Source organism: Amborella trichopoda, chromosome 5 (assembly GCF_054954075.1).
Source record: "Amborella trichopoda isolate Santa Cruz 75 chromosome 5, AtrichopodaSantaCruz75HAP2 v2.0, whole genome shotgun sequence".
Classification (NCBI taxonomy): domain Eukaryota; kingdom Viridiplantae; phylum Streptophyta; class Magnoliopsida; order Amborellales; family Amborellaceae; genus Amborella; species Amborella trichopoda.
The window spans coordinates 32,260,139-32,284,509 of record NC_142340.1 but is presented as its reverse complement, the minus strand read 5'-3'; the positions used below and the strand labels follow the sequence as shown (position 1 = coordinate 32,284,509).

General features: G+C 35.1%; 1 protein-coding gene across 9 annotated transcripts in view; it reads left to right on the top strand.

The window, feature by feature from the left end:
- Positions 1 to 574: 574 nt before the first annotated feature.
- The window catches only part of NUDX19 (nudix hydrolase homolog 19), a 33,635-nt gene continuing 9,838 nt past the window's right edge, over positions 575 to 24,371 (top strand). For 3 of the 9 annotated variants that reach the window (XR_016055354.1, XR_016055355.1, XM_006842760.4), the window contains exons 1-3: positions 575 to 1,218; positions 7,248 to 7,388; positions 7,504 to 7,608. Coding sequence is in view for 3 of the 9 variants with exons in the window: in XM_006842760.4 (XP_006842823.1) it covers positions 592 to 1,218; positions 7,248 to 7,388; positions 7,504 to 7,608 (873 nt within the window). In the remaining 6 variants the exon portion in view is untranslated. Of the gene's footprint in view, positions 1,219 to 7,247; positions 7,389 to 7,497; positions 7,609 to 17,890; positions 17,938 to 24,371 lie in introns of those variants that run through there. The other 6 variants (XR_016055359.1, XR_016055357.1, XR_016055356.1 and 3 more) reach the window with 4 other exon arrangements.

The following is a 24,371-nucleotide window of genomic DNA, read 5'->3' as shown; positions in this document are numbered from 1 at the left end:
ACATTCAAATAGTGTCGAAAAATATAGTTTCAATACTGAAAATTTTTGTAATAAAATATATTTTCATCTTTAATTATAAAATTTAAAGCTTAAAAAATAATGTAGATCAAGCATATCTATGAAAACTTGAAAATTGACGGTCAAAAAATGCATTACGAGATGCACTATTTTTGAAATTTGAAATCCATTTCTTCTCTTGTCTATGCATCTTGATGATATTTAGGCATCAAGCCAAACTATTCTAGTGAAATTTTTGAGGTAGGTTATAATTTGATTGTTTAGAGCCTTTTATATAAATTTTTTCTTTTTTTTAAATCATATTCATAAGAAAAAAGTATCAAATGAGAGTGGTTTTTTTTTTATAGAAAGTAGTAATCTTGACCATTGGAATATAAAATTGGATATGAAATTGGAATATAAAATTGGATGGCTGAAATTATTCTATTGACCAAGCTTTTCGAATTTTGTGAAACCACCGAAGTTAATTACGCTCTGGATCAGAGTACGGAGTTTAAACGGGCCGAGAATGTTTTCGGAGCCAGACTTAGAGGGAGAGAGAAAGCGTCGCAAATCCATAATGGGGTTGGAAGAATGTACCTGACCCTTGCTTACCCCACTCGCTTTCTCTCCCTAAACGCCCACCTCCCCATTTTCCTTGTCATTAAACCTGCAACGAAGTTCCTCTTCCTTGGAAAGAAGACCATGTCCACGAAAACCCAACCGCACGCGTTTGCAGGCAACCCACTGAGAGCTTCTACCTCTAACACCATCCCCACCACCGATGAATCTTCTTTCTCTTCAGCTTTTTCAACCCTAAAATCCATTCTAGACTCCACCCAAGAAGGCCCATGGCGCTCTTGTAATGTCAAGGTCCTTCCTTTCAAAAGAGGCAAGCCTTTAGCCTCTTCTTCCGTTTCTCCTTCTTCTTCTGTCTCTGGTTCATCTGATGGTGTTCCACTTTGGCATTTGGGGTGGCAAAGTTTATTGGGTTGTAAGGATTTTCTTGGGAGTTTTGAAGTTAAGCTGAGCCATGAGCTTCTGGTTTTTCTTGGAAAGCAGAAAGATGTTTCCTACTGGGCTATCGATGTTTCTGCGATGGATTCTTCTGTAGTTGTGGCCCAATTGAAGGGTTTCTCTTTTGTGGAGCTTAGGACTCTCATGGTTGCTACTGATTGGGCTGATACTTCTGCAATGGGGGAATTGGCAGTCGCTGGCCATGTTAGTCTTTCTCTTGATTCCTTTTTCTCTTCATTTTTCCATTCCCTTTATTGACTTAGTTTAATCTAATGATAATTCAGTTTCAAAGCTAGGAAATTTTTACTCAGTTTAATTTGTAATTGTTCAGTCTGAATACTTGCTTCTTTTACTTTGTTCTATTTGGAGAAATTCATCAATTACTTCAGTTTTGATGGTTGCCTCTGTTAATTTAAATTGGATTAGAAGTTTGAGTTGAGATAGTTCAGTTTCTATGGTTCCTTTTTCACTTGGTTTGAATTGGATTAAGTCAATATCAATACTTGCTATGGAGATGATGGAGTTTTTTTTTTTTAGTTTTAAACGGAGGAGAGGCTTTTGTTTATTTCGTTCAAATCCCATGTTGATCTACCCAACAAAAATGATTTTTTGTTGTTGTTTTCAACCGATGCTAGGAGATTGAGTGGTCTTCTAATAACTCGTCTGAAGCATCTAGTTCTTCTGCACAGATATATATCTCATTCACAGATTATGGCCCTTGGTGTTGTCTGTCTTTTAACGAAGCTCTATTCTTTGTTAATGATTGGACTTTGAACTGTGGGTAATGCATCTACAATTTTCTAGGCAATGACCTTGTGAGCTATGTGTTAGGACAATTTAACAAACTACGACATTTCCCTTCTCAAAGATATGCAAGCAATTATATAGATAATCTATATCATAGTTATGACTTTTGGTTATAGCCAATTTCTGTGAGATCAAATGTCGACAACAAATTGGAATAAATTTGCAGGAATTTACCAATCTATGAAGGACAGAAATAACGCTGCCATCCTTGTTAGCAATGAGATTTTTTTTTTTCTGATGAAGTTTTGGCAATGGAAATTATGGTAAATATAAAGACATATTGACTAAGTTGTGTTCATAATTTTGTCATCATGGACCTTTTGGAGCTTTTGAATTTATAGACATCATCAGGTAGTCTAATGGATTATTCTTGTTTAGTGCTCAAAACATGGCTCAGGCAAGGTACTCAGCCCCTGTCCGAGCTGAGTTACTCAGTTTGGACTCAGCTGAGTCAACGTACGGGCCACAAGTAGCCCCAACAAAATCCCAAAAAATTAATTTATAGTTTCACAAAATTAGAAAAACAGTAAAAAAAAAAAACAAATAGAAACAACACAAAAAAGTATGTAAAAGATGGAAAGTGATAAAAACTGATCTCATTTATCAAAAAACTGATGAAACACCGAATTAAGTTACTAGTTACTACTATTGTAATATTCCAGTGATAATTTAAATGAGGCCCATAAATTTCTACTTCACAAGATCACAACTTCACATCGAAGACAATTAAGAGTAAAGATTAAGATAATACATCGCTCTGTAGTACATAAACGTCTCACAGACGCAGAATCACAGTGTCATAGAGAGCACTCCTATACAAGAATACATTGCTCAGCAGCCTAATACCAAAAGGAGTCTCTTGAAGGTAGGTGTGAAAGAGAGTTTCCTCCCAAGTATCTGTTGGCTTGACAGAGCAGTCTCTGCCCTTAAAGGCTAGAGTTGGGTTGGTAGCCCTAAGGCCCCTAACTCAAAGCCTAGGCTTGTCCAGCCCTTATGCTCATTCTCAACAGGGCTCTATCGCTTATGATCACCATTTTGGCTATGCCTTCCACCACCTTGGCTTTGTCATGATCATCTTAGTGCTCCTGTTCAGTAGAACCCCCACCATTTTGGCCCTCCTCACTTCCTCTAGATTGGCCAGTATGCGCCCCCCCTAAAAAAAAAAAAAACAAAAGGAAAAAACACAAACACACATACTTATCTGTCATTTGAGTCATTAGCTTGTTGGTTCTTTGTGCTTCACCATGCATTCCTCTGTTTGATCCTCGTTGAATATTTAGTCGAGGTTGATAGAATCATAACCATTCATTTGCCTCCTTAGCTGGCTGTTCCTTAGGTTTAGATTATAATGTAACAACCTAGCGTATGCAGCCTCTCAGTTTTCAACCTAGTCCTCCTTAGAGCATGGATCGACTTATTTACTCCAATTTCTCTTACTACACCCTATGACAGAACGAGTTTGGTTGAGGACCCTTATTGCGATCTTTTTTTAATAGGGCGGGGGTGGTTTTGCTTCCATGTGATTCCCACCATTTTTCTTAAAAGACATAAGATAAATTTATCATATAGGCATTGAATTACATCATCATCATCATCATCGTTTGAGCCTTATCTCAACTTTTTGGGGTTGGCTACATGAATCCTATTTTGCTATTCTGCTCTATCAAGGGCAATACCCTTAGTCAGACCATAGGTCACCATATCTCTTCTCACTACGTCCATCCATGTCCTTTTGGGCCTTCCCCTTACCTTTTTAGAGACTTCCACTGAAACCAAATCGCCCCTCCTAACTGGTCATGCTCTAGGCATTGAATCATATATACTAGTTATTTTAGGCTACAATAACTCATGGAAATTTGAAAGCTAACCTGGATCTAAGTGCACTTGACTTCTAGCCATATTGGTCTTGAAATGCCTTGAACATCCATAGTAATTAGGCGAAAACAATAAAGAGCACATTCTCAATCTACAAACTGCAGCAACCGAAAGAACAATGTTGTTCACATTTTAAAGTTATAAACGACAACTTACCTCTTTCAAGCTTCAATTAGGGTGTCCTTATTTGGCTCTAATTTTCCAATATAATATTTCACCCCATCCATGAACTCAAGGTAATTACTTTGACCTGGTAAATAACGACAAGTCAGGTTTAAGAAAATACTTGAACACATTGATTATATGAATTTATCAACATTCAGGTCAACTGAGCCAACATAAATCATAAATTAAGGAACTTAAATTGAAACTTGAAAATTAAAATTACCTGCTGCATGGATATGGTGGTGCAATGTGCCTGGCCACTTGTTATCAATGATCTCCCTCACTTTGCTATAGAATTTACACTTTTTTTATATGGCTTGCTTTGCTCAATCCAATCCCTCGTACAAGTATCCCATGGCAGGCTTAACATTTGCATCCACATCCTTAAAGCTTGTACAAGTGCAACCTGTTTGCACCTACCCAAAATTTACAGTTATTAGTAATTTCCAAAACCTTTCTTCTAGTCTGAATCTATGCAACAGGTGTAGAATTCCATTCCTCTAATGCTGCCATTGTCTTCAAACTTAATTGCTGCCTTAGGATTGAATCTAGTGTTAAGTAAGAGGTGGCAAACCTAGTGATGGTAGGCCTAATGAGCTCTCTTTCAAAATACTGCGATATCAAGCTAAGAATGAAGGAACAATTGTATATGAATTTTGTAATCCTTCTCCCTTGCTCAACGCAACCCTTTACCTCCTTCAATTCACTGATAACTTCTTACATTAAATCAATAAATTGAGAAATGCAAGGCCTCCATGCTAAATTCTTTCTCTTTTCATTAATTTCCTCCTTGCTTTAACATAGCTCTTAGCATTATCAGTTATAACCTGCACAACATTTACCTCCCCAATCTCCTCTACTGCTTTATTAAGATACCTAAATAACAGCTTTTCGATCCTTTTTTTTTTTTGGGAAAGGTCACAACTTGAGTGGAAAGTTGCCCATCTAGTGCAATGCACTAAAAATTGAACAATTTGTCTCCCTTTCCCATCTTTCCATCATTCAGACATGATGGCAACCCCAGACCTAGGCCACATTTGCTTAAAATTTTTAAGGAATAAGTCCACCTTGGCAAGCTCACTTGAAGTTGGCCCTTGAACCCTAACCTTGCTTCAGCAATAGTGGATATCATTATCTAATAATATTCACTATCAGCAGCAATTGAAGGTGTAGCACTGTCATAGAAAACCTAGCAATCACCCTCTTTACCTTATCCTTGTTTGTCCCTCTATGAGAACTTAAGGGTCTTCTGGTGATATTCAGGCCATAAGGGGTCAATTCAAGGCGATTCAGTAGGGTGGGGTTGGGATTGCGGTTGTGTAGATCGAGTAAAAGTAGATTTCCTCGAAGTGGAACACCTAAAGAGTTCTTGCCCACATCCTTCTGCACAAGGTTCTACTGGTTCAAAGGACAATTGCTAGAAGCTCCCGCCCTTCAGCATACATCTCTTCAATCAAGAGCTATCTAGCTTGCATTTCTGCTAGACTGGCCCTCCTTGCAAGCTTCATGTGGACCTTAAACTCTTCCTCCTCATCCTCTTGAGGAGATGCATCGTACTCATTACCAATCTCCTCAGTTATCCTATATTTGCACCTTCTTTCTTTTTGCTACATAACTAGTTCTTTGCATTTGCTTCGTAATTGGCCAAGTGCCTTTGTCATGGCGAGTTGATGTTTTAGGCGATTAACACCACCTGTCATTTCCTTCCTACAATGTCCAACACTGCATGAAGCTGTTGGAGAAGTGCAAAGGCAGCGTTGGGGATGATAGGTGGTGTTAACCATTAGCATATATAAATACATCCTTTTTACACACAAAAAATAAAAAGATTGAATTACTGGATTTTTGGGGGTGAGTGAGAAAGAGAGCACTACTTCTAAAACAATCAAAGCATGTTAAATGCATAAAAAACACATAAAAACAATACAATCAGTACCATCACATTGTAAAAATCCTAATTCTATATAGACTCATTACAAGTCAAAAAACTCTCTGTATACAAGAAAATTGGAACAAAAAAAAATAGAATCTTACAAAATGCAATAATAACATTACCATTGCTAGGTTATATGATTCTAGTAAAAAATAAATCAAATATATGAATTTAATGTGAAAAATAATGATATTTACTTGGAAATCCAAAATTTTGAGGTGATCCCTAAATCTTTGCATGTGGATAAAATTGTTGCATCCATTTCTTGTCGAAGCTTCCCCAAACAACCTCAAGACCCCCAAACTAGTTTTTTGTTTTTTTATAAAGTTAACAGTAGGACCCCCAAGCTAGTTTTGGTTTTGGAGTTCGGATCTAGGGGATTTGAGCTCTTGAAATTGTTTGGATGAATAATTTATCCAAAATTTAAATCTATCAAAATCTAAGATTTTTATTTTTTCTTGACATACCTAGCATTCGATCAAGGACCTAAAAATAGGCATGGGATTCAAAGCTCATTAAGGATCAACCGAAATTTGTGAAGAAATCAACTTTTTTTTGAGTTGTGGCTAACCCGTACCCAAAGCCTTAGATCTCAAAAACTCAAGACCTGAGTTTTTTTCTCGAATCCAATGCCTCTAATGAGTAGATCAAGCAAACATATAGCTCAAGATTGAATTTGGGTGAAAATGTGGGTCTCTAGGGCAAGAAAATGTAAGTTGAGATGAGAAAAGGGGGTGGATTTCCATCCCCCTGTTTTATCTGCTTTTCAAATAGTACTGGGCGACTAGTGTACAAGGTATCCAGTGGCGGCACCCGGTTCTGGGTAACTTGCCCTAGTCCGAGTCGACTTTGGTGATTCTTCAAACACTGCTCATATTAATAGCTTGTAATGCGTTTCTGCTGCTTGCTCCACCAAGGTTGGATCAAGGTTGGCACCTAAAGGTGTGCATCTTGGAGCAAATTGGATTTCAACTGAAATTGTTTTTGGGGAATTTTTTTTTTTTGGTTGTATAGATTATATGAGATGTTCAAAGCATGAGGTGTTATCTATTGTCCCATAAAACTTGACACCACGTAACTTTGATCAGCTGATGTTTGATGAGAATCCACTATTTGTGTATATGTAGTGAAGAAGTGAGTTAAAAAGATTCTGTTATTGGGGATCTGCTCTTTCACCAATTTCTTTTCCAGCACTTCAAATTGCATAATTCACTAAAACATTTTGGGCACAACTTGGTGTCTTTGCTTCACTTTTATTGTCAAGGATTTATCGGGCATTGCAAATTTTGAGGTTTTAAACCTAAAACTTTTCTTCCCTGTAGCGTTTTAAACAACTATGCATTCATGCACCCACGATTTAGGTAACTTCATTATCTTGTGTATATATCTTTTGAATGATGATTCATAAGCGTAGACTTTCACCTTGACATTTTTGTTCATTGTGACAAGTTAGGCTAGGGCATTGTTGGAATGGCATAATTTGTCCCGTTTTTGTGGTTACTGTGGAGCGCGAAACATACCAACTGATGGGGGAAGACGGAAGCAATGTGTAAATGAATCTTGCAAGAAGAAAATCTACCCTCGTATTGATCCTGTATGTGTTGATGCCTGCTTATTGGTTCTCTCTATATTCATTAGTTTAACTTAGTGCATAGTTTATTTCTGAATTCTTATAAATAAGCATTGTTTGATGCACTGCTTAGTAACAGGTTGTCATTATGCTAGTCATCGATAAAGACAATGATCGTGCACTCCTAAGTCGTCAATCCAGATTTGTTCCTCGCATGTGGAGTTGCATTGCTGGTTTTATAGAGGTACATATCTTTTGTTTTATAAAGATATATATTTTTTAAACTTCTAGGTTGAATATGCATGATGCTTTTGTTTTAAGGGAAGGTGTATCATACTTGATGTATATGATATACAACATACACTCGCACAGATGAGCTATCTGCTTCTAAGTGATAAATTTCATATGTTGCACTTATTGTTGGGACATAATATTCTTCATGATGTTAGTAGTGGGGCTCTAAGGTATTATTGTACAGTATTTTTGTCATTTCTAAGTTCTGGATTGTTTCGATCCATGTATTTAAACTTTATGTTCAGCTACTATTCACAAGGAGCTAGTCATTCTGTTTATTTCTTATTTCATGGTATTGTACTTTTGTTTGTGATAACATATATGTATATGCATATGCATGGATATGGGTGTACTTATGATGGTCCCAAAGAGAACTATGGGACAAGTATCTTCAGGTTCTACCAAAAATATGCAATCTAGCATGGTACCCTCAGAGGTCACTTGGATATGTATACTGAAAACCGCTATTTGTATATCATATCAAATGCCTTATTTAAGCCATCAATAAGGATGTCAACAAGCTGAGCCAAGCAAACTTGGACATGTTCAAGATCAATTTGCACGGGTCGAAGGCCAGTTCAAGATCGATTCGAGCATGAACTACCCAGCTTGAGCTTGGCACGATTAAAGGAAATTGAGCTCGTCTGGGCTTAGCTGGTTTATTTCTACAAGCACACAAATGAGCTGAGGTGTCAAGCCCATAAACGACCCAAGTAATTAAAGAAAACACACACACACACATACATAATATTATTCAAGTATTTTGAGTCAAGTGGCCCACAATAATAGGTTCAGTGTACATCACGAGCATAAGGATTGTTTTAAGTGGTTCCCTTAATGTAGAGTCTATAATTAAAGAATTAAATTAAAGTAATACTCTTGCCATCAAACCAAGATAACATTTTCTTGTTGGTTATATGCTATTGAACAGTTGTCATTTTGCTGGACATTGGTCGGATGGCTAGTTATACTCCTTTTGTGATTTTGGGATTAGGACTGCTTTTAGAAAGATATCCCAAATATATGGCCCATACACTTCAAATGCTCTATGGGCCCATATGTGAATAATTAACTATAAATAAAGAAATTAAAATATAGATTTTTCAAAGATGCATTTCCAATTTGTGAATGAGTAATTAGTCTTAGCATACTGTATAGGCGCCAAAATATAAAAGGAACAATTCTAGCAAAAGTAATAGAAAAGAGGAGTCTCAAGTTTCCCCATTCTACTGTACATTTTACAACTTATTGAAGTTAAATCCCAGTTTAATACTCGAGTAGAAATGTTTGAAAAGGTAATTAGAAGTTCCAAAGAGGCCACCACAGTCGGTTAAACTATGAACAAAGCCATTACAAGATTGAAAACTTATGATAAAAAGCATGATAACTGAGCATATGACTGGTCATGTATTTATGCATAAAGCCTAAAGCGAAGCTGCGAAACAATTAATGAACTTCATAAAAGCTACACAGTTCTCAGAAAGTGGTAAATTCAGGACTTGCCTGCCAAGATAATTTTGGGTAAAATCCTCAACCAGGTTGCACATATCTTTTCTTTCCTTTTTTTTTTACAGACAAACCACGACATATTTTCCTGATTAACCCTCCACATTGCCTATCTGATCCAGACCTAGTGATGACTGAGTATGCAAAGTATGAGAAGTAAGATACACAAAATGATTTTGATGATGTAACATATTAAAGAAATAGGAACAATATAAATGTAGAACCCTTGAATGAAGGAGTTCAGTTACGTCTTGTAGTATATTCTTTATCTACAATTATAGTTGTGCTGTGATTGATCTCCCGTGGAAACTAAGGGATGTGCCGTCTCTGGTGACTAAGGCGTGATACAGATAAATAACACTGCTTCCATCGCTAAATTCCATCTTCTAAGTAACAATTGAAATGGGTATCATCATTCTCATGAGCCATCATAAAGATTGAATGGAACTTCAATGCAATACTTCCCCATCATTCCTTGAGAGCTTTCTGTAGGACATGTTCCAAACTATTTCTTTTTGTGATTTGGTCTCTTGTAACCTATCCTCGAATTCTTTAATAAAATCTAATTCGTTAACTAAAGCAGTTTTCCCATTTGAGCTGCATACTATTTGCAAATTCATAGTATCTGCATCTTTTGCATTACTTGAGGCCTTGTTTTTCACCATTGTTCAAAGAGATGGAGGCAGCCACCTATGTGGGAGGGTCTATATATATCTGTGTGTGTGTGTGTGTGTGCGCGTGCGTGCATGCGTGCTTGCGCGCGTGTGTAGCGAGAGATAGAGAGATGAAAGTGGAAAGTTAGAGAAAAGGAGAGAGTAGAGATCCATCATCTACCCACATTCTTTCATCATCTACCCATGTTCTTTCATCATCTCCCCATGTTCGTTTTTGATCAGGACCACATAAGACACACTACGTAGAACATCTCATTGCATTCGGGCAACTTTATAAGCCCTTATTCTTTTTGTGAACTTATTTTAAATCCTTTGTAATTGGGCAGGTAAATAAGCCCACATTTTGTATAGGGTCTACTGACCAATTTTGTACCGAGAGACCCGTCTAGAGGGCTCTCTTGGACTACCACAATCTGTACCCCAACTTTTCTAATGCAATTCAAATGTTAACCTTTCAAAAAAAAAAAAAAAAAGTTAAAAAATTAAAAAATTTGGCCGCCTAGGCAGCCATTGTGTTGGGCAATTTGCAAAGCCCGTGCATGAATAGGCAATTGTGACTCAAGAAATGCTCAAACACCCTCACCCTACTAGGTGATTAGCCTTGGACAATGTTTTTTTCTATTTCTGGGTAAATTTGTTTCAAGGTGTCTGTGGATACCATGCCATTTACATTCACCACCTCATGAGATGGAGGGGAAAACTACCTCTGTTTAATCTGTTACAAATGGAGGAAATACAACAGAATTTGCAATATACTTCCCGCGCATATGAAGGGTCATCTATTGTGTTCCTTTGATCTCTGTTCCTCGCTGCTTCTCATTTCTGCCTGTGCATTTGCGTTCGCGTCCACAATCTATGCTTATTTACAGCCTGGTTGGCATCTTTTTGTGGATGTTTATACTTTACACCAGGTGGTTATACAATCTTGCCTGATAATGATGTTGTAGGGGGCATTGTGATAGATCCACTTACTCATGGAGATCATGTGTTGACGTGTTCGTTTATCAACAAATAATGCTCCTCATGGGGGCCATGTATCATCTAGATAAGTTTGGAGTGGGATCTCATGTGTCATATATGTCATGTAAGCTTATGGCTCACGTGTTGATAGAAGTCTTCAGGTGGAATGTTCCTTGCTTATATTTCACGGGAACTTACTTGGACTTGAAACATTTGATTCAATTTCTTTCGAAACATGTAGTATAGCTTGTTACTTAGTCCTCATGACTTATTTTGAGAGGTCTAGGAAATATTACCCAAAAGGTTTTAGCATTTAGTAACATATCTCTGAGGTTCGGACTAAAGGAAAGAGAACTTTTCTCATCTGCCAGAAGATCCTGATGAGATAGGGACTCTTATAAATTTTGCCGGAGCAAAATGATAAAATAGAGGGGGTAAAAGGATTCACTGTAGTGATTGAAATATATAAAAGGTGTGGTCTCGTCAGTCTGACGAAGACTACTGGGGTGCTTAAAAAGAAGTGCTGCCACCAGGACTGCTTTTAGTCACTATACGGAGCTGTATGTAATGCTTGGCATTACTGTCTTCATCATGCGTAGATGCGACTGACTTAACCTTTAATGATGTTTATATAAAAGGGGGTCTTTAGTCTTTTCTAGACAAACTTCCTGTGAAGTTTCAATGGTTGTCAAAATTTCACTAAACGGGTGCCGAGGCCCTTAAGGATCCTTGTGCTTCTCTTTTGCCTAGACAGCACCTTGATCCTCTTGGCATGAAGGCAGAAAAAAGTGCTCTTCATCAAGGGCGGTTTGTGTAATTCTCCCGCTTTTTAAGGGGGGCATTCTACCCTGTAAAGCCAAGAAGGCATGATAAGGGGTAGGGACTGTTTCCTGTTGACTCGGAACTAAGTTGTCATTTCGTATTTGAATTTTTATTTTTTATACAAATTCAAATCACTTGAAATTTTGAGCGTCTATTATTCAAAAATAGGAAAATGAATATTACAATAAGGCTCTAAAGTCGCTGTGACCCAATCATCCCTGTAAAGCCAAGAAGGCGTGATAAGGGGTAGGGATTGTTTCCTGTTGACTCGGAACTAAGTTGTGATATCGGTTCTTATGGCAAATTTCCTCAGAACCTTATCCAGCAGATCAACTTCTACGAGTTCTAGTTCAAATGTCTTACGTGTCAATAATAAGGAAGAAATAATCATAGACAATATAGGAAAATAAATTCAATACTGGAATATCCCTAAAGTTCCAATTCATGACGTTTAGAAGAGAGGAACTTTTGATGTTAAGAGTAATTTTTCAATTAAAATAATTGAGAAAACTATATCGGTTATGGAAACCGAAGATAGTTTTCAGCTTCTATCTAACAGAATGATAGAAGAGCATAAGAATAAATTTTTTAATTATCTCCATATTGGACTGGTTCAAGTGGCGATTAAGCCATTAACCAGAACAGGGTTAAATAACTCAGTTCTACTCTGCCTTAGGGATAATAGGCACACACGTTTTACTGATTCCCTTTTAGGGATGGTTAAATCAAATCTATGCAAAGGCCTTATTTATTTTAATTGTTTTTCGAACTTTTCTGTGGCCCTTTCAGATCCAAACCTTTTAAAGGTTTTAACCTTAAACTTAAAAATGCAAGGGTTTGATATGGATCTAGGATCCCAAAACCTTGCTTTTGTTTATAGGATTTGCTATAACTTATGTCCAAATGCCAAAAAAATGGATACAAAGGGACAAACAGTGTTTTTTCAAACAAATATAGAAACATCTAATCTAGTGATACCTAAAACGGTATCATGGAACCAAATTAAGTTGCCTGAAAGATAATCGCTTCATTTTGAAACTTCGCCAAGAATTTTAGAAAATAGGGAACCTGAACATATAGTTGTATCCCGTTGGCAAAATTGAGATACAGTAGCCATTATCGAGAAAAACAAGACTTAATATAACTAATCGCCCTCCTAAGATACCTTCTAGGTTTCCACATTATCTGTTCCGCAAACAGATTATAAACGATCCTATAATGATAGAATTGTTTTAGAAGGTTTATGAAAAACCTCTTAACATGTTCAACAACTTATGTACAGAGTAAATACCCCTGATTCCTTTTCTGAACAAACGGTTGATTCCTTTTCTGAACAAACGATTTTGAGTTTGGAACTTACGTCATTCAAAAACAAGAGGAATTTTAGATAGATAAAGAATGGTTAAAACGAGATTTTGACTTTGATGAGAACAAAGAGATTGGAGAATGGTTTTTTAAGGAGTTTAAAGAAAGACTCAGAGAACTTTTTCTTGAAAAATTTAATAAATTCATGATAGATTATAAGAAGAATGTTAGATTCTTTAGCTAGCTTAGGTAAACCCTTAAGCAGAGAGGACTTACAGTCCCTCAATTCCCTAAACAACAAATCAATGTAACTGCAAAGACTTTTCAAACCTTTCATACATGCGATGGCAAAACCATAGAGGTAGTTCACCCTCCTGAAATTGCTCGTGTTAAAAGGTGAAAAGGCTGATGTCAGTTTTTCAAAAAGCGCTAGGTGGCGCCTAGGCAGTCGTGGGGGTCCAGCTCGCCAAGGGCCTAGGCGGGCGCTCAGTAGATTTTTTTTGTTTTTGGGTTTTTCTCTCTCTAAAATAGGCTTTAATGGGTTTTAGGTTTCAAATGAACCTAAAACCCACAAATTTGTACCTTTAGTATTAAAAAAATGACCAAAAAATACCCCCAATGAGGGGCATTTCTGCCCCTGGGTGGGGTGCAAGCCTGGGGCGGGTTCAGGCGGTCGCCTAGGTGGGTTCTTGGGTTCCTAGGCTGCCGTCGCCTAGGGATATCCGCTTTTTTTGGGCTCCTAGGCCTGGGCAATGTGCTCAAGCCCCCGGAACTACCTAGGTGGCCGCCTAAGCGCTGTGCAGTCCGCTTTTTGAAACACTTGCCGATGCTAAGGCTACTCCTTTTAAATTGGAGCCTCAAAATAGAGATCAAGTGGTACATGTAGAAGGTATGGCTCAGGTAATATAACAAAACAATTACACTAATCTTTTTCTTCAATCTTTAGGAAATCAAACTAGTAGGATTGAAAACATGTTAAACATTCCAAAACATGTCTTCAGGGAAAAAGAAGAGGAAGAAAAACCTAAACATGCTTTATTGTTCAAGCCTTCTCCCATTATAGAAACGGAAAAGTTTAACCTACAAGGTATGAAAAGGAAAGGAGATAATCAAGAACTTGTAAATGAATTGGTTAAAAAACTTTAAGAGTTAAATGTTTTTGACAAAGGAAAAGGAGTAAATGTTATACAGGAAAACAACGATTATACTGATCAAGAAATAGTAGAAATGGAAAATTCTTTTAAAACAAAAAGCCTAGAAATAAATAAAATCGATTATGGAAGGAAGACTAGGCCTGTAGCTCAAACTAGAATCTATTATTCTAAACCTATACCTGTAGACCTTCAAATTGAAGAAGACTTAATCTCTAGTTTAGTATCCTATTCTGGGAAGTCTATTATAAACTGGAACATAGATGGTTTCTTTGAAGCGCAAGTGCTTGATTTAATAATGCACATGACTATGTATGCTACTGCATGTAAAGCTGGTGGTAATAAGGACTGTGAAATTGCCGAGGCTATAGTTTGTGGATTTACTGGCTGGCTTCGAGGATGGTGGGATTTCCACTTAGATGAATCCGCCATAAATCAGATTTGGAATGCCACTAAAAAATGGGTTGTTAAAACAGAAATAGGCTTAGGACAAATCTAGGAAACTTTAGTAGATGATAGAGATGCAGTAAATACTTTAATTTATACAGTTACACTTCACTTTGTGGGAAGTATTGCTCTCTTAGCAACAAGATCAGAGGATTTATTATCTAATCTTCGTTGTCCAACTCTATCCCATTTTAAATGGTATAAATATGTCTTTTATTCAAGACTCTTATTAAGAGAAGACAACAAAGCATATCATTTGAAGGAGAAATTTATCTTAGGACTTCCAAATCTCTTTGTTGAAAAGGTGAATACTAAAAAATAAGCATAATGTTATTATACCCTACTCCCTAGTATACACTTGGAGAACTATTAGCAGAAATTTGCGCTGAAGGTCTTGCACTCTACACAGATTTGAAACTTCGACGGCAACTAGATAAGCGGAGAATGACAGGCAAAAGAGAGCTTGGAGATTTTTGTGAACAATTTGGTTATAACACGCTTCTACTATCTGGTTCACACCACAAAGAAAAATCCCGGAGAGGTGAAAAGTATAGATCATCCTTGAAACGGGACCAGTCTTCTAAAAAGAAGAAGAAATTTTATAAAAAGTTTGTAAAAGATCAATCCTTTAAACATAAGGGAAAAAGAACAATACCTGTTTGCTTTAATTGTGGTAAAGTCCGACATTATAAAAAGAAATGCAGAGTCAAAAAGAAGATTGATGCTCTTGAAATTGATGATAGTATTAAAAAACAACTATAAAACATTCTTTTAATAAAAAAAGAATCATCAGATAGTTATTTTGAATCTGATGAAGATATGCTAATTGGAGAAATTGAAGATGAAGAATTAATTATTTCAAGTTCTGATTCAGACTCAAATAATGATGACAATCAAGATGATCCTTGTAATGATGACAATCAAGATGATCCTTGTCACTGTAATTTCTATAAAGCCATTATTGATATGAATGGATTAAGTTTAAATTCTCTTTCATAAGAAGAAAATTTGATTATCGAACTAATCGATAAAATCAGTGACCCTAAAGCAAAAAAAGAAGCTTTGATTCGGTTTATTAATATGGCCAAAACTACCTCTAGGCCCTTCACCCCTAAGCCTTCTCTTATTCCTACCTAGAGAAGGCTATAGTTTTTTGGAAATTATGAAAACAGTCCAGGATAAAAATGGTGATATAAGAGAACCCTCTATTCCAGAATTAAAACATGAGTTGAATGAAGTTCGAAATGAACTTATGACTCTTAAAACTAGAGTCCAGGTGTTAGAATTAGCTACTACTTCTTCTTTTAAAGGAAAAGAAAAATTGGAAGATGAAAATAAGTTTGATAACTTAATGAATGATTATCAACAACTTAGAATTCCTGAAATAGAAGATACTCTTCCTCACCTAGAGGAAGAAGTAGAACCTTCGTCAATAAGAGCATGCAATGCCCTTGAAAGAGCTCAATTGAGAGATCTAAAATTTGTTAATCTTATAGACAAAGTAATTACTCAAAGATGGTTTACCTTGATAACCATAGTGGTTAATAAATAATTTAGTTTTCAAACCACTGCTCTCATAGACTTTGGTGCAAATTTAAATTGCATAAATGAAGGTTTGGTTCCTACCAAATATTTTAGCAAAACCACCCAAGTTTTAAACACAGCTGATGGTAGCAAGATGCTGATTAATTATAAGTTATATGATGTAGCTGTTTGTAATAACGGAGCATGGTTTATTCTACCATTCATTATGGTTAATGGTTTAAGCCCGCCTGTTATTCTTGGAACACCATTCTTAAATATGTTGTATCCAATTGTTAAACTTGATGAGACTGGAATTGAATCCCAGATAGAAGGACATCAAGTTAAATTCGATTTTATTCAGAAACCTAGGTTGCATGAGATTAATAATATCAAGGATAAGATAATCACCAAAGAGAAGTTTCTCTTCTATTTAAAAGAAGAAATTAGATACAAAATAGTAGAAGAAAAAAAATCTCCTAAAACTCAGCAGGAGATAAGTGTGTTTAGAAATACCTTAGATAAGGAAATATGTTATGACATTCCTGATGCTTTCTGGAATAGAAAGCAACATATAGTGGAACTACCCTATGAGCCTGATTTTAATGAACGTATGATTCTTACAAAATCTAGGCCTATTCAAATGAATAGTAGACTTGTTGAAATCTGCAAAGCCGAGATTCAAGACTTGCTTAATAAGAAGCTTATAAGAAAAAGCTCTTCACCCTAGAGTTGTTCAGCCTCTTATGTAGAAAAAGCCTCTGAAATTGAAAAAGGAGCACCAAGATTAGTTATAAACTATAAACCTTTAAATAAGGCTCTAAGATGGATTAGATATCCTATTCCTAACAAAAAAGGCCTTCTTGACAGACTTGTGGATGCATGAATCTCTTCAAAATTTGACCTAAAATCTAGATATTGGCAAATCTAGATTGCTGAAAAAGATAAATATAAAACTTCTTTTAATGTTCCTTTTGGGCATTATAAATAGAATATGATGCCATTTGGGTTGAAAAATGCCCCTTCTGAATTCCAGAATATTATGAACGATATTTTTAATCTTTATACAAAGTTCATGATTGTTTATATTGATGATGTGCTAATTTTTTCTAACTCTTTAGAACAACACTAGAAGCATTTAAATATCTTTGTAAAAGTGGTAAATAATGCAGGTTTAGTAGTCTCTGCAAGGAAGATTACTTGGTCATAATATCTACCAAGGGAGTATTATTCAAATTGAAAGTGCTATACAATTTGCCGACAAATTTCCTGACATGTCCTAAAAAGGAGGTTTAAATTACATCTCAGATTTTTATAAAAATCTTGCTTTTGATGCAAAACCTCTATTCTAAAGGCTTGAAAAGAATCCTCCTGAATGGACGAAGGAACATACCAAGGCGGTCACAAAAATAAAATTAAAAGCTAAAGAACTACTATGCTTAGCCTTATCTAATATTGATGCTTTTAAGATAGTAGAAACATATGCATCTAAGCAGGTATTAGGAGGGATTCTTAAACAAAGAATCCATGATAAAGAACAACTAGGCAGATTTACTTCTAAAGTCTGGAATCCTACCCAGCAAAATATTCTATAGTAAAATAGGAGGTTTTAGCTATTGCTCACTGTATTACTAAATTTCAAAATGATCTACATAATAAAAAATTTCTTATCAGAACTTATTGTAAATCTGTAAAAGAAATCTTTGAAAAAGATATCAAAAACCTGGTTTCAAAACAAATCTTTGCAATATGGCAAGCAATATTAGCAGTATTTGAAGTTATGATTGAATATATTAATGGTAATTCAAACTATTTGCTTGACTTCTTGACTCGAGATTTTTTACAGGGCAGGGATAAAGGGAAAATAGCCAATGGATATTGTTCCAAGCCCAGGTAAAAATCTGACAACACCATTAAGAACTCCAATGGCTTCAATGAAAATTCCTAACAAAGAGATTGAAATATCTCCTAAACCCTTAAGGACTCAAAGTCCTAATATTCAAGGTGTTTATATAGCCTCGGCAACAATTCCATTAATAATAGTGGAAAATGCGCACCAAAATAATCATCCGTCTGATATTGCAACCATGTATCTCAATGATCATATTCATCATTCAAACGGGTTTAAACCACGTGAATATTATTAGGTTGTTTTAAAAGAAATAGAATCTGTACATATAGTTCACCACTATAGAAGTAACCTGCAGCGTTTTGCATATTCAAAATTCAAAATTCTTGATATTATATCATATAGAGAATGGGGCTTTGATCCCTTAGAGCGAAAATATTTTCGAGAACCAAATACGGTTATTCTATGACTATATAAAAGCATGGGATTTATTGTGCGATTTTTTTTTTATATTTTTATTAGGTGCACCTTGATGAGTAGAATTTACGCTTAAAATTTCAAGTTATTTGGATTTGTAGAAAAAAACTGAAAATTCAAATACGACATAAGGTTGTGACCGTTTGTTTGACCCAGATTCAATTTAGGCCGTTGGCTGACATTGTAGCCGTCAACCCGTAGGCTGACAGGATCCTTTCCACATATATATATATATATATATATATATATATATATATATGGGTTATTCTAGAATTCACCATATTAATGGTGATTTTATTAAAGTCTACTCCCAAAATTTGGACAGTGAGTTGCCCTTCAAATAATTAAAATTACATTAATATATTCTTCATAGTCAAATTAGGAAAGGGCACCTGACGTAATTTAATAAAAATAAGATCCTCTTCATGGAGCCCCAAGAATCTCTCCCTCTTTTTCTCTCTCTCTACCGTGGTGAAGCCTGCAGAAACTCTCCTCCTATTTCTCTCTCTCTCTCTCAACCATGGTGAAGCATGTAGAAATACTCCCTCTATTTCTCTCACCTCGCAGAAACTGCCCGTGTATTTCTCTCTCCTTACCCACTGTGAAGCCCCCAAAATCTCTCTTTCTCTTACTCTTCTCTCTCTCTTAACGCCCCAACATCTCTCTCTGTCCGAAACTAACTCTTTCTATCTCTCTGGAATGAAGCCTCTACCAACTCTTTCTTAGGGTGAAGGCCTGATCTCTCTCCCTCTCTCTCTCTCTCTCTCTCTCTCTCTCTCTACAATGAAAAATGAATAACGTGGGTTGGGTTTTGAAGACCGAAGAGAAAATTACAGTGTCTCATGGCAGCTTATAAAATGGGTTTTCAAGAGTAGAGACCTATACAAGAGAGAGACCTATCAGCTCCCTAGGTTTTCTCTACGATTGAGGGCAAAACTTTGATGTTAGAGAGAGATCTGAGCGGAGGAAGGTGGGAAGGCCAAAACACGGAGATGGAGTGACAAGAAAGGACAATGGAGAGGAAGGCAACGTAAATTTAGGGAAGGATCAAGAATTACATCAAATTCCCCTTTTTAATTTAAGAACGAAGAACATATTCATGTAATTTTATTTATTATAAGCTTACCATCCAAATTTTGGGAGGAGAATATTATAAATCACCATTAGTATGGTGAATTCTACAATAACCATATCATATATATATATATATATATATATATATATATATATATATATATATATATTATGGAAGATACTACAAAACGCCTATAGGCAAAAATGAACAGTGATTTTGTCTACCATCATCACCGTCCAAAGTTCATCGCATAGTCACGATTGTCTAGCAGTGTTTCATTTTTTATTTTTTTTCTACAAATTGGAATGACCTGAAATTTAGAGCGTGTGTTCATAAAAAATAAGCGAATCTACAAAAAATATCAAAAAAATATTTTACATGAAAAAAATTGATCAAAATACCCCCAAAATGTTTCGGGGTATTTTGATCAATTTATTTGTAGAAAAAAAAAATGAAAAATGAAACACTACTAATCGTGATCGTGCGATGAACTTTGGACGATGATAAGGTAGGCGAAATCACTGCTCATTTTTGCCTATAGGTGTTGGGAAGAGTTTTCCTATATATATATATATGGGAAATGATTTAATGCAACGGTTGTATAGTTGTATAATGCAAACACACTTCTAGAAAACCATATTTTTGGCATTTGTATGACCCCAAATTTTGCACACACATTCTCTTCATCCTCATAATCAATCCTACGAACAACAAATTTCAATTTGCACCCTAGATATGGTCAAAATTAGTATCCATCCAACATTGAATATCGACCATTCATTTGATGAATTTCAAGATCCAGGCCTTAACAAATTTCAAAATCACTTTTTTCAGTTTACCATTATTAATCTATTGATGATAAAGCTATATAAAAATTTTGGGAATAAAAAAATTCCTTTTGAGGCCTATATGTAACCATCTCAATAAAATGGACGGCTTGTATTAATTGGGCTAGAATGAAAACTTTGTAGAGCGTTTTTTCAAAATTTTCTTTTTTGTGATTGTTCTTCAAAATGAAAAGAGTGTACATTTAAAAATTCGTCTCAAACAAATGTCTCTAATTAGGTTTTTGAAGATGGTTGGATTATACTACTATAAAACCGTTGCATGAAATCATTCCCCGATATATATATATATATATATATATATATATATATATATATATATATATATATATATATATATATATATATATATATATATATATATATATATGGAAGATACTACAAAACCCTTATAGGCGAAAATGAACAGTGATTTCGCCTACCCTCATCACCGTCTAAAGTTTATCGCACGGTCACAATTATATGGTAGTGTTTCGTTTTTCATTTTTTTTCTACAAATTGGAATGACTTGAAATTTAGAGAATGTGTTCATAAAAAATAGGCGAATCTATAAAAAATATCAAAAAAATATTTTACAAGAAATAAATTGACCAAAATACCCCCCAAAAGTTTCAGGGGTATTTTTATCAATTTGTTTTTTGCGAATTATTTTTTTATATTTTTATTAGGTGCGTCTCACTAAGATGTACACACGCTCTAAATTTCAGATAATTTTGATTTGTACAAAAAAAAATGAAAAATAAAAAACTATTAGACATCGTGACCGTGCGATGAACTTTGGGCAGTGATGAAGGTAGGCGAAATCACTGTTCATTTTTGCCTATAGGCGTTGGGAAGACTTTTGCTATATATATATATATATATATATATGGGAAATGCTAGCGTAGACCAGTGGGCCTACTGCTACATCTGAGCCCAACGGCCCAAATGCAATTTAGGTCGATCTGACAGACATGACTTCATTTCGTATTTAAATTTTAATTTTTTTCTACAAATTCAAATCACGTGAAATTTTAGGCATCTATTCTTCTCATCAAGTTGCGCGTAATAAAAATATTTAAAAAATAATTCGTAAGATATAAATTAACCAAAATACCCCCAAAACTTTTCGAGGGTATTTTGGTCAATTTATTTCTCACAAAATATTTTTTTGATGTTTTTATTGGATTTTTCTTTTTTTAAAGAACACACGTCCAAAATTTCACGTGATTTGGATATATAGAAAAAATTAAAATTAATTGGATCGGCCCAGATTTAATCTGGATTGCTGGGCTCATATGTAGCTGTGGGTCCACTGGCTTACGCTAGCATTTCCTTATATATATATGGGAAAAGATCCTGTCAGCCCACGGGCTAATAGCTACAGTGTCAGCCAATGGCCCAGATTGAATCTAGGCCGATTTGACGGTCACAATCTCATTTTGTGTTTGAATTGTAATATGGTTTTTACATATCCAAATCACTTGAAATTTGGAGCGTCTATTATATATATATATATATATATATATATATATATAGAGAGAGAGAGAGAGAGAGAGAGAGAGAGAGAGAGACATACACATACATATACTAGTAGATTTACATGCGTTGCACGTATAAATGCAATGATAGGTAGAAGAATGAAAAAAGCATTTTAGAGAGAAAAATAAATCAATGATATATTTTATGTTAAAATATATGCAAAGATAGATGAAAATAAAAATAAATCAAAGAACAAAGGAAATTAATAATATAATTTTAATGTACTTATTTAATATTAGATGGAACTTAAAAATTATTCCTACATCCGAAAACATTATACCAAAAAGTTTGGAAAATAATCATAAGCAAATTTTATAATATAGAAAATTTTCTTTTTGGCAAGTCAGGGGGAGAGAAGGCCCCCTACCTGAAGTTTTCATTAATAGAAAAAGAAGAACACATTAGTTTACAACCCTATAGTAGGTAGTTGTGCCAAATCATGTAATAAAAAATTTGCTTAAGATAACTTCAATTTTTATATTTCAAAGGATATGGAAAGGAAGATGGTATTAACAAAAATTTGTGGTGTCAGAAATTCAACATTTATAAATAGAAGATATCTTGGACTGATTTTCTGCTATTATAGTAAGTACAACATTTTTTATTTGAGACACTTTGAAATTTGTAATTTTCCAAAAATAAATAAAATTGGTTTCATTGTGTTTAAAATATTCTAAAATGAGATAAAGTTTGTTTCCTGTTTTCAATGAAGAGAATGTTATGACCTTCAAACTATTGAAATAATGTAATAAAAATTTTGAATTACTCATAGATATTTTAGGTACAGAAAAATTATAGATAAAAAATCGGCATGGAGTGTAGAACAGTTATAATTTTCTAATAAAAATATTTAAAATAATAATAACTCTTTTAAAAAATCATGAAATGCACAAATATTTAATTAAAAAAGGGAAAATTAACAATGGTAGTTTTTGAAAATTATATAAAAGGTTTTTTGAAAATAAAACTTTGCTTGTTTAAAGTAAAATTGGGATGAAAAGTTTTTGTATTTAAAATTTTATAGAAATTAGTTTTACATAATTTTAAAGTATTAAAATAATAAAAACTTAAAAAAATGTTTGGTAGTAAGAAAAAAAGGAATGAAAGATGGTTTCCTTTTACCTACTTTCATAGAAAACAATGCATAATTTTTATGAAGAATTTTAAAATTGTTAAAAAATTTAGAAAAATAAATAAAACCAAAATTTCTTTGACAACAGTAAATCATTGGTAATAATATAAAATAATAAAGTTAATTTATATTTGATTAAAAATAAAAAAGTCAAAATTACATACATAAAAATGCAAAACAATTATCAGAAAATCTAAATATCTACAAAAGGATATCTAATCTATTTAACTTTCCAAGCGTGCCTCTTAAGTGTAGGATAAAGCCAAAAAAAGAAAAAAAAAAAAGAAGCAAACTCATTCCCTTAAAAATAAAAAATTTTATGATCTTAGGGAAGAAGAAATAGTAAATCAATCACGGACTAAAACAGAGAAAGCAGTCTAGATTATAAAAGTTTCGCCATAAATTCGAATACAAATAGCACTTACGAAGGTCCTCCTAGAGGGCAAGGGCCTTAACAAGAGTGGAGTCCGCGACACTAATAGGGCGAGAGATAGACATCAGAATACGTCCATCACTAGCACGTAGGAGCCCCATATAACTGAGGGCCCCGGGTTGCCCAGGGAGCAACCATCAAACTTGAGCTTAAATGCTGCTCTTTCCGGTGGTCTCCACAGAGCCCTCGAGACTCTGGGAAAGGCAAGACTCAGTTAATTTAACCAATTGCTGTGGAAGTCAGTGAAGGATAAGTTCTTGAAAAGAGTGTGATTGGTGGCTCAAAAAGCCACAAGGTTCCTGATTTTCTCTGCCAATTGCTCAGCCGTGGATCTCTCTCACCTAAAGGTTCTGTGATTTCTTTCAATCCAAAGTACCCAAAGAGATTGAAAGTACCCAAAGAGTGGCTGATATCGAAGCTATCCACTTAAGTCTTCCTGCCTTCGGCCAGGGTAATAGGAGAAAAGCTTGAAAAGGGTGGGGAATGGATCTCGGGGTGACTCATGCCCAATCGAACAAAGTCAGAATGCATCTCCAAACTGCTCTAGAGAATTCACAGTGGAGGAGAAGATGTTCATTAGATTCTTCATCCTCCATGCACAATGCACATCTATTGGGGGTTTGCACCCCTTTCCTTTGGAGTTCGATGAAAGCAGGAGACCGAAAATAAACCTGAGGGAGAAGGGGCCCAGATTATCCTGTCGATTCCAGAAGGCAGTAGAAAAATAGAGTGAATTCTTCCAGCCATAGAACTGAATTCCTTGAGCTCATGGTCGAAAAGAGATCTCTTAAAATTAGGCGTCCAAGATTTCGCTGATCTAGAAGCACTAAAATTATCAGCAACCGAAGAAAGAGAATCATGAGCTAAAAGGAAAAGGTTGGGGTATTGCTCCTGGAGAGGAGAGTGGCCATGCCAAACATCTGTCCAAAATTTCACCCTTGTCCCCTCCCTTGGTCGGAACCGAACATTAGATATGTTTCCAGCATGTGCAAGAA